The 11,974-nt window shown below is 35.4% G+C and overlaps 1 protein-coding gene across 1 annotated transcript in view; it reads left to right on the forward strand.

The window, feature by feature from the left end:
- LOC127194141 (protocadherin Fat 4-like) overlaps positions 1-285 on the forward strand; it is a 79,205-nt gene extending 78,920 nt beyond the window's left edge. Inside the window, exon 21 of the mRNA XM_051151486.1 lies at positions 150-285. Coding sequence (XP_051007443.1) covers positions 150-285 — 136 coding nt within the window. The remainder of the gene's footprint in view (positions 1-149) is intronic.
- The last annotated feature ends 11,689 nt before the right edge of the window (positions 286-11,974 follow it).

The following is an 11,974-nucleotide window of genomic DNA, read 5'->3' on the forward strand; positions in this document are numbered from 1 at the left end:
CTTTCATATTCCAAATTACTACAATTTGATGCTGGTACTATCATATGTTTTACAATCAATTATAATCAATTAGCTTTCCCACTTTGAATGAGGATACTTGACAGCTCTTCCATTTCCCCCTAATTTCTAACACATTTCTGTCTTTTCAGTTTGAACTGTGATATCTCTGCACACTTCACAAACAAAAAGACAAGATTAGATTTAAAATTCTGTCAGACATGCTTGAGAGATGCCTCAGTAGTTCGCAGCATATGCTGCTCCCAATGTTTGGCTCCCAATGCCTAAAACCATTGGCTTACAACTGACTGTAACTCCAGCCATAGGGAATCAGGTGCTCTGGTCTTTATGAAAACCCCACATAAAAATACATACACCTACATGCATACACATACACACACGATTTTAAATAAATAAATCTTTTAACAGCTTTCTTGGTTCTTTACATAGCAAATCAGAAATCCTCTTCTATTGAATCTGCCAGGTACCATGATGTCTCAATGTTTGTTATGTATAAAGTAACCCTCTCTGATAGTTTCATCAAAAATATTTGTCTGTTCTGTTTCTGCTGTCTAATTTCATGGCCCGAGATAGGGAGTCACTGTTATTTTGATTTTCTCAAATTCTCACTATTCTGTTTTAAAAGTATTTTTAGTAATGCCATTCACCCATTAGGACCACCTCAACTTTTCTTAGGAAAATTGACTAGCTGTATATAGCTGCTAACCTCCAAATCTACAGTCAACTCAAAAGAGGGTCCTCAGAAAACCAATATTCAAATATCCCCTTCCCAGGTCACTATGATGTACAATTTAGGAGAGAATTGTGATTTCACTAAACCTATTTTTATAAATCCAAAAGGAAAGTCACACTAAATGTTCCCTGTTGGTATCAAACAAGATGGTTACTCTGTTGTCAGATTTCTTGTGTATAAAGGACTCTAGGATAATAGGACATAATTGTAAAACATTATTCTTATTAATATTTATAAGATAATTAATAATGCCAGCATCTGCATATAGTGATGAAAACTGGTAATAAAATAATAAATGTAAATTTGTTTTTTCAGCCATCAGTAGTTTAAGATGGACGTGCAATTGATCGTGGTAAGAAGTATATCTTGTCAACTCTCCTGCTTCTAACACAGGGAAAGCTTGCATAACACTGAAGAGACACATTGTGATATAATTTATATTACACTGTAAAGGTTTTATCACATTAAAGATACATATGCTTAAAGATACATCTACATTATACATTATTGTACTCTTAGAATAACTATTGTTTCTTTTCCTGATCAAATGATTGATTCACAAACTTTGGGGATAATATATTTGAAATGTATATTACAAAAACTCATAGACCTTATTCTTCATTTAAGTAGTTTCAAGTACTTCTATTACATCCCATTAATCTCAACTGTTTCCTGAGCAGCTTTAAGTAATAGTTTGTTTTCTCAGGCCAGGAAATTGCTTCCTATTTTGCCTTACTCTTTGTTTTCTGTATTTCTCAGAAACTCAAGTACTGTATTCCTTGCTGTTGTATAATGACACAAACTATTTATGAATGACATTGCAGGAATCTGTTCCAAGTCCAAGCCAATATGAATAAAATGTATTCCTCATGACTTTATAAAGACAGAAATAATTACATTGCAATTTTCCCACAGAAAATAATTGTTGGGGGGGGGGGATATCAAATAGCCAAGACTTGCAGTCATTAGCTGACCAAAATGAACATATTTTTACTCTCCTTAAATGTATCTCCAAATATATTTTATTGTTTCTGGTACTGTATTCCTACTTATAGTTTGTAACTCTGGCACAATATGCCAGGTCTTTGTCCTTTTGTAAAGGACATCTTTATATATATGCTGGTTATGTTGATTTTTAAATTTTAGGCGACTTCTGACACATTTAACTCTTTCTCAACTAGCTAACCCTTGTTTGAAAAGAGGATAGAATTCATATCCTCTGCATAAAGTCAGCTGAATGTCAATATCTCTATTGTGCTTAGAAACTAACAACATATAGAATAATGCTGATCTCGGATATCCTTAGAAGACAGTAAGATATGCCACTTAAATTATACGCCTCCAGCTAAGTAAATACCAGACATTCAAGCTATGTTTGACTAAAGGGGGATTTTGTATTCAAGATATTGCAAGTAATCATTAAGAAGACAAATATCATAGGTCAGTGGATTAATAACCATAATATGTGCAATCAAGCATGACCTGTTTTTTTTCTAGAGGTTTGTTTTGTTTTGTTTTGTTTTTAGCAGAACTGAGGAAAGAGGATAGTAGCACAACATAGAAGACTTCATGTGATAACTTAGCTTTGTGCAAATATACTATAAAGCTCTGTATCTGGACATTACCTGTTTCTGTCTTGGGTATATAAAGATAGGCTATGGGGATATTTTACTGAAAGTATAAATGAGGTAAACAATATAGATCATAGATTCAGATGTGAAAAGTATAAGAAGACAAATTGAAGCTTGGGAATATTTTGGAGTTATGATTTCATTGTTTATTTTCCATATACTTCTAGCCTGTTCCTTTCTCTATACTCTGTTACTGTCATTGTTAGGACTTACTGACATCTGTACCAAAAATAAGGATGAGTAGGGATAGAATACAGGAACCACCAGTTTGTGCCTCAAAACTCAAATGTGCACATAAGCCTTATACTCTGTCTCCAGAGGCAACCATGATTTTATCCTACAAGTTAATAAATTAACATACAAATATCTCGTTATGATTATATAAGTATGCTATGAGAGAAAGAAGCCCCGAGAAAATCGATAAGGAACAGATGAAATCAGATGAAATCCCGAGTGAATGTGTATTTTTGACAAGGACCTGAATTCTGTACAGCATGGGAAATTGTAAAGCCTTTCCAGGGCCCAGTATCAGGACTTGTCAAAGGTATGCTCTGCTCGAAATACAAAGGTTTACCAATGATTGACCACTGTTACAAACACTAGAAGCACAGCTTCTTCCTCCCTGGTGACTGAAACGTGAGCCTGTGCCCCATGGAGACTAGCTAACTCTTCTTCTCTGGGTTGTACGTAAGAAATATGCTACCCTATCAGTTTGTTACATGGTTGGTGTTGCTCCTTCAAGAATCAGATGGCCCATCTGTCTGAAAACAGCCCAGTTTTTCTGTATGCATGCTTGTGTGCATGTCATTTCCTCATTCCTATATCACCCTAGTCAGGTTTCCGGGACCAAGCCATGAAGCATGTGACATGAATACACTTTACTGAATGACATACAAGCATGACATTTTGTTTGCTATCTTGTTATGTCCCACACATTTCCCATTTTATCATGAAATATATACATTTCCAGGAAGAAATCTAGTGCCTCTTTGCATTACACATGAATGTTTATGTGTGAACTACTATGATATTTTAACTTGAACATCAAAAAATAAGACAAGATACGAACTTTAAAATTGCGAGAGAAAAAAAGTTCCTAACAAACTTCCTGTAGCTGCTGACCTGTCATGTGTGTTCAGCTTTGGAGCCACTATTCTAGAGATCCAGTGTAATAGACCTCAAGATGGAGAAAATGGGGATTATCTGCATCAAATTACTTATCTCATGCACTTTACTCATTTTTATATTCAAGGAATGATTTGATATGCTTTATATTTGAAATATAGTATTAGTTTAGCTAATTTCCTTATGGACTAAAAGAATATAAATTTGTCAATTTCTCAAATTAATTTTCTTTCTGTATGTTTCTGTTGCATAGAATCCAAATTCCACGACATTTCCATTTTTTTTCATCAAAGATTTTCCTTCCAAAGCTCTTCCCTATCACTCCATGCAACTTGGTAAAAGAGCTACAACAATGTCTTCTTTACCATACATTCCCTATGGAGTGTTACTGTCCCATTAAATATCAGTGATTTATTTTATGTGTGTTTGCACATACATGCATGTGGTTACACATTAAAACCTGACCAAAATGTTTACATTGAGTTTGTTTCTTTTATATCCATTGTTGAGTTTTCTTAGCCAGTTGGAGTCAAGTACATGGTGTCTTTTCCATAATTACAAAACAACTTACTCATAAATATTTATGCACTATTGTCTTTCTTTCATTTTTTCATGATTTTTTATATGATTAGGATATTTATCTTGAAAATACAATGATATGAAGCAAAGTAATATTAGACAGCTGATTTTGCTACCAAAATGTATCACAAGCTCTTATTTCAAGGAAAGGAATGAAAGAAAAGCCTAATAATGAATCCCAAAGAATATTCCTTATGCTAACTGAGTCACCTCAGTCTCAGTTCATATAGTGATTATTCAATAACTACATAAATATCTTTGATTCCAGGACTGCATCTCCCATACTATATCCCATACACAAAGAGAGAACTTCTCTTCTATGAGGAATGAAAAAAATCCCTAAATGTTTCAGTAATTTTTTATAAAAGGTATACACACATACATTCATTTAAGGTTTACAGCTACCCTAGGAGCTAAGTCCTGTTTCACTTGCTCCACCTGGAAGAGACGATACAGAGGAAAGTAAGAAACCTGTATTCCTAGCTAACAAATATAAAACCCAATCCCAACTGACCCAGATAATAAATATCAACCAACAGCTCATAAATGGTTGCTTTCAACTTTTATAATTGTTTTAGGGAAGTTGTTTCAAATTTCTGTATCACACGCGATTATATGATTTAAGATTGCAGCTCTAAATTAGCTCAGGTTGTGAAGTTGATTACATGCATGTCCAAAGCAAGTAAGGTTGGTTGCTACAATGTTCTCTAAAAGGCATCTCAAACAGACAGTTTGAGTATGCATTAACCTGGCAGTCTTAAGTCTCAAGTGACCTCAAGTTGTATTTTAATTCTGGCAACCAGCTCCAGCAAAAGTTCTGGTCTCTTAGAACGGGAGAGAGGTTTTCAGAATATCACATTGTCACAATTCTCATTACTAATCTCTCAATGAGAATGCTCCCTAGGGCCTAGGAAAGTCGAGTCAGCAGATGTTAGTGACAATGGAGTTGATCCCTTCAAGAGCACAAGTGACTCCATGCAGCTTCCTAAGAAAGTGAAGAGATTTCATTGGCAGGATGCAATAAGGAGGAACCAATATATGCTTATTGTAAGTTCATAAAGCAACTAAACTTAACCTAAATCTCTGATCTCTATACTTTTCTCATTCATTATACATAATCTAATGAATGTACACTTGAGATTTTTGGTTAATATTGGGGAAACTTGTTATCATGGGGTACATTATTGTTTTCACCAAAATCAGCAAGTTTGGAAACATATGTGGCAACAGAAGCAATAATAATTACCTTAACAGTGTACAATAGTTGCATTGGTATATTTATTAATCAAATAACATTTTAGTACTAGTATTGAAATTTTAAAGATTTTAATGCAGTATTTTTTCTTTTCTCAATGACAAAAACACAATATCTATTTAACATCTAGACAGGGGGTGTCAAGATGTTGAACTATTAAGAAAAGAACAATATTTTAAAGGAAGACATTTTGACTTTAACCAGAAGTAAGGTCACTATATCTTGATGTCATTTGCTCTATTTGAAAAGGTCTTTGAAAACACATTTTTTTAACAATAAAAGAGATTCAAAGTTCTGCAACATAGCCTTGTAATCTTGTGTGACATGTCAAAATTTTGATGTGCCTGAATTCTACTGCTGCATTTGTCCACAGATTTATATGCCATAAAGATCTGCATGTGGACAATTAAGGATCTACTGTGACATACCAATCACGAATCAAAAGTAAACAGATCTAAATTGAGATGAGATTGTGCTGATATCTCAATAAGTAGTTGTATTTAAGATTTGTTGTCATTATATAAATTAACTTAGAACATACAATACATGCTAAAAGATTAACTTATTAATTAGGTTATGAAAGAACTTTATTTTTTAAAGATAATGTTCATTGTGTATGACAATTTCATATCCTAGAAACAATGAGTTTTTTTGACTAATTTGCTTTTATTTGTGTGTATGGGTGTTTCCACTTGTCTGTATGTCCACCTTGTGTGTTTAAGTCTTTTCAAAGGACTAAAGAAAATGTTATATCCCCTGGAATAGAAGTTACAGGCAGTTGTGAGACACCTCATTTGGGTGCTGGAAAAAAAATCTGGGTCTTCTACAAAATCACCAAACATTCATCACTCTTAGCCATCTTTCCCACTCTTTGGAACTCTTCCATGGATCCTATTTAACCTTGCACACCAACAAACCTCAAAATATTTGGTATTCTGAAAATTAGTGGTATTTTATCAGATGCAATTGAAAGAGAGAGAGCTCACTTCATTTACTTGGATTTGGTACAAACAAATGCAAAATTTAAAGCTTTTTAAATGTAAAAATAAAAAAAATTAAATATTACATTCTGATCATAATTTCTCCATATCCACATTCTTCATACCTTTCAATTCTCTGAACGTTATATTCTCTCTCTCTCTCTCTCTCTCTCTCTCTCTCTCTCTCTCTCTCTCTCTCTCTCTCTCTCTCTCTTCACAAATAGGAACCCATACTGAACACTGCTCAGATGTCCATGAACCTTAGACTAGATAGGCCATGGGCTAGGAGAAAAGCAAATACTATTGTTCTGCTGTACCAATAATTTAGTGTTTGGCTCAGCCATCATCAGAGAAGCTTCCTTTGCTTGCAAATGGGGAACTGCAATTTTTTTTAGCACACATCCATCTGTTTACTCTGTGGTGCTTTGGAGATAAATATCAAGGGCAGTGAGTGATACCATGGTTGAGTGGAAACAGAACTTTCAAAAATGTGCAATAGAGCTTCTATCCCAGAGGAAAAATAATGTAAAATGGATAACAAGAAAGAGAAATACCAAATGGTAGTTGTGGCTCTCTAACCAGCTGTGCCAGCAGTGGTCAATTTTCTGCAGGCATCCACATGCCACAAAAGTTCAGTGGATAAACACACAAGATTTTCTCTCTTCTAATAATGGGGACATATCGTGTAACTGAAGACAGACGATGAGTGCATAGTATACAGGCTTGCATCATCATAAAACTGAGATAACTTTGGTCCTCCAACACTAGCCTGGCTGATTTGTTAGTGATCCACCTGCTTCTGCCTCCCAAGTGCTGGGATTAAAAGCATTTACCTCCACACAAGGCTCCAAAAGGATGACTCCTTATTGGAGTATATGCCTTAAACTTTAGGTTGAGCGATCCATAATTTACTTAGTTGTAGAAATACTCCCACTGGAGAAGTAAAAAAGTTTTGTGTGTAACGATACATCCCATCGTGCATTGGGACAGATACTTCCAAGTGTCACTATGACTGAGCTACTTACGGTGGTGTTTCTAAATCTTGACCCTTTAAGTGGATATTTTCTTTTTTATTAGTCTGCTCTTATCCTCACTGCAATTGTAGCACAACATAGTCTAATGATAACTATTTCTCCTTTCCCCTCAATCCTGATTTTCTCTCCTGTCTAGTGTTAGAAAGTCTAAAGGGATGAAGTAAAGGGTCGAGAAGGGTAAAAGAGAAAGGAACCTACAAAGCAGCAAACACCAGCTACATCTATTAGTAAATCACTGTTCGCTGGGATTTGTACTAGATTCTTAGTTTCTACTATTATATAGATGAATTCTGTCATCAGTTTTAGGTCACAGAACTCTTGATCTGTCAAGTTCACATTCAGCATTCTTAGGAGTTAATGCCATGTGTCCTCTTAGTTATAATCCAGTCCTTTTTCCAAAGCAAAACAAATTTACCCCTTTAGAATATATGTTGACTTGAGCTTAGTTAATAATCTGGTAGTCAGGATGGAAAGTTAAAGTCAGTCATGACTTTCTTGTAAAATAAGTTTCAAGGGTATTCAGTTGCAGGGTGAGATGAGCCACTTCTATGGGGCCAAGGAGCTCAGAAAATCAGAAAAGAGTGATTTAAAGCTGAGTTTCTTCTTGTAGATTATTTGATTTTAAGTTTCATTTCTCTTCCATCAAGGTCTTGACCTTGGTAGAAGAGATTTGCCTAAGCTGAGAACTGAGGGTTTTTTGTTTGTTTGTTTGTTTGTTTTAAAGATTTATTTATTTACTATTATGTATACAGTGCTCTGCCTGCATCTACACCTGCAGGCCAGAGGAGGGCACCAGATCGCATTATAGATGGTTGTGAGCCACTATGTGGTTGCTGGGAATTGAACTCATGACCTCTGGAAGAGCAGTCAGTGCTCTTAACCACTGAGCCATCTCTCCAGCCCCAAGAACTGAGGTTTTACTGGAAGTCTACACCCCACGGAGTTATGTCCTGGTCTTGAGCCTGTTGTTTTGCTTTGTTTTCTGACCATTGGAGGCTAGAGATGAGAGCTCAAGTCACTTAGAAATGTATTTCCCTGACTTACATGCTTATGTTTTCTTCTTTCTCTTGGTACACGTCTCAGGCTCTCAGTGTAAAGGAGAATGCCTTCTTGCTCCATGCATGTGTGCTAGTATTCATTAGAGAGAAAGTCTCCCCTGGGATAACTGATTTTTCAATTGTACTGTCCTACAGAAAATAAGTTCACTGAAAGTCAATATTCATGAAGATTATTCGTTGATTATTACCCACATGACTGTCTCTCTTCATGTAGTTCCAAATAGTAATACAATTATCTTTTGGAGAAAATTTTATGAAAGTCATTAGCCCATGTTTTAGTTGGGCTATTCATTGTTTTTTATCCTGGACTCTAGGTACTTCTTGATTGTTTTAGGGATTAGCAATTTACTCCCCCCATTCCCAATCTGTAAATTGACTTTTTACTCTGTTCATTGCTGTATAGAACTTTTTAAACATATATATATATATATATATATATATATATGTGTGTGTGTGTGTGTCTGTGTGTGTGTGTATGTGTGTCTGTGTATGTGTGTGTGTATGTGTGTGTGTGTGTGTGTGTGTATGTGTGTGTGTGTATGTGTGTGTGTATGTGTGTATGTGTGTGTGTATGTGTGTGTGTATGTATGTGTGTGTGTATGTGTGTGTGTATGTATGTGTGTGTGTGTGTGTGTGTGTTTGCATTATTGTTGTTGTTGTCATTGACAGAAACTCACTGTATATCACTGGCTGGCTTGGAAATAGTTATGTAGATCAGGCTGGCTTTCAACTTACAGAGTTCCACCTGAATCTTACTTCAAAGTGTTGGAATTAAAGGTGTGTGTCCAAAAGTCTGGTCCTATTTCTTGATGTAAACACATATACTTTTGGTACATATTTTGGGGAGTTTGAGCAGAGTTGCCATACAATTCCAGAAAAAGTGGAATCCACTCATGTTATTAGTCTCATATGTTCCATCATGTTCATAGCGGCCCTACTCATAATAGCCAAAACTTGGAAACAGCTTAACTGCCCCTCAGTAGAAGATTGGATAAAGAAACTGTGGTATTAGTCTCATTAAGAAAAAGAATGTAAGGAGCTAGAGAGGCAGCTCAGTGATTAAGAACACTTGCTGATCTTCCAAAGAACCCAGGTTCAATTCTCAACCCCTACACAGTGGCTAACATTCTTTTGTAACTCCAGTTCCAGGGGATCCAACATCCTCATCTGGCCTCTCTCCTCTGCACACCAGACATACACAGCAAAACACACCCATCTACATAAAATAAAAGTAAATAAAAAAAAGTGTAAAAGAATTTAAGAATGGACTCAGAAACTCAAAGGCAATTTCATTAGTGTTCAAAAGAAACATCTTAGGGAAGATAAATTGTATGTCTTAGCAGCCACCTGGAGGAGAGTGGAGAAAAAAAAAGAAAAATTAGCTGTTTGAGTTAAGTCAGCATGGAGTCAGTCACATGCAGAGAAACAGGAAAGAAGCCTAGAGACTAGGGAAATCACACACAAGCTCTAGTCACCTTCTGAAAGAAGAGGACAGGGAGAAAATAAAGAGTAGGTATATCTTTTTGAGTCAGGACTCAGGAAGGCAGTCAAAGATAGCTGACCCTCAGGGTGGCTTTCCAGAACAGTGCACAAGGAGGGCCAGTAATTCTAGGGAGAAAAAGTCCATTACCTCAATGATGAACTTGCATTCCTAGGGATGGCTCCACCTTCTTGTGGGAGAGTACTTAAGCTGGGTCCTTGATCAGCCAGACTGGCTTACCCAGAGGTCTAAGCAGGGGCATCTTTCCACGCAGATAGATTCCATTCTTTACTGTAACTGTGCTGCAATCCTACCCAGAGAAATAATGTAAAAAAGAAAAAAGATATAATAATCAGAGTGGAAGAAAATATGTTAAATGAAGAAAAGATTTAAAATTCACTCTTTGTATTATTATTAGTGTCCTTATTTTCTTATTTGGTAGTTGTGTATGTTCAGAAACGTCACTGATTTTTGTCTTAATTTTTATCCTGCAATTTCATTAAACTGATATACTTTTAACAACAGTATTGTGGAGTTTTGTTGTCTTTAGGACATGTTATTAGCAATCACGCCATTTAAAATCAATACACAAATAACACTGATAAACAAGGGCTGGAGAGATGGCTCTGAGGTTAAGAGCACTGACTGCTCTTCTAGAGGTCCTGAGTTCAATTCCCAGCAACCACATGAATGTGATATGATGCCCTCATCTGGCCTGGAGGTGTACATGTGGGCAGAATATTGTATACATAATAAATAAAATAAAATAAAATAAAAAGATAAATAAAATTGTCAAATTTTTAGTCTGATAAAGAAAATTGGAGGTAAAAAGCTCATGTAAACTCAAAAATGAAAGGGAAATATTGTAACTGATAAAAATTAATATCATAAGAAACTATTATCACTGATTATATAATTTAGAAGTAATGGGTAAGTTCCTAGAAAGAAAAAAAAAAAGATATTTAATTACAAAGAGAAAACCTGTTCAGCAATAAGTAGAAGATTGGATTAAAAGAGAAAAAGGTTTTCTTATCAAAGAACAGCTGGGGATCAATGGCCTACTGCTGAATTCTACAAAAGTTTGATGAGGAAATAATGCTTCTCAGAGTTTTGACGGGAGCATTGCATTGATTTTGAAGCTACACAAAGACAAGGTGAGATGTGCAAACCCCAGGCCAATCCACGAATACATTTATGCAGAATTTCTCAGTATGTCCTAGATTGATGTTTCCATGATTAAGAGAAGTTAATGTATATTCATGAGGATTGGAATTAACAGCCCTGCACTTGTATAACAAGCCTGGTACCCAGTACACAGTGTTTCTTGTTCTAAGAGAGACAGAGGCAGGAATATAAGCTGAGGCTTACTGGTTCCCAGCTTAGCCTAGTAAATTTGAGCCCTTATTTCAGTGAGAGACCTTATCTCAAAGGAATAAAGGGAAAATGATGAAAGAGGATACCAAATTCCCCCTTCTGTCCCCGAAACCTGCATATACATATACATACAAGTCTCTCTCTCTCTCTCTCTCTCTCTCTCTCTCTCTCTCTCTCACACACACACACACACACACACACACACAGTCATTCTCACACACACACATCAGTAGCATATAAAAATGACTAATTGGAGTTTACCATGATGCAAGGAATGTTCAACATAGGAATGAAACACACTAACAAAAGTGGGGGTGAAAACTGAAGGTTCATCTGAAGAGAATCAGAAAAAGAAGGTAATCTATATTTGGAAATAAACAGTATTTTACAGAGTAAATGCACAAGAAATTGGCCTCAATATAATAAAGAGTGTAGATAGCATAGTATTTGAAGGTTGAAATCCAAAGTTTTTCTTCTAAGATTTGGAGCAAAACAAGCACATCTGATATTAATGCTTCTATCCATTGTAGAGCTGGAAATGATATCCAGAGAAATCAGATAAGAAAACCATATAAATGAGCCCAAATTAAAAGAGAGGATGAAAGAGTATCTATTTTTGAATAAAACAAATCCTCCTTATTTTAAGTCAATATAGAAATAATCTATATTATTATTACATAATTTTATTTCATTTAAAAAATAACTGT

This window comes from Acomys russatus, chromosome 10 (genome assembly GCF_903995435.1).
Source record: "Acomys russatus chromosome 10, mAcoRus1.1, whole genome shotgun sequence".
NCBI lineage: Eukaryota > Metazoa > Chordata > Mammalia > Rodentia > Muridae > Acomys > Acomys russatus.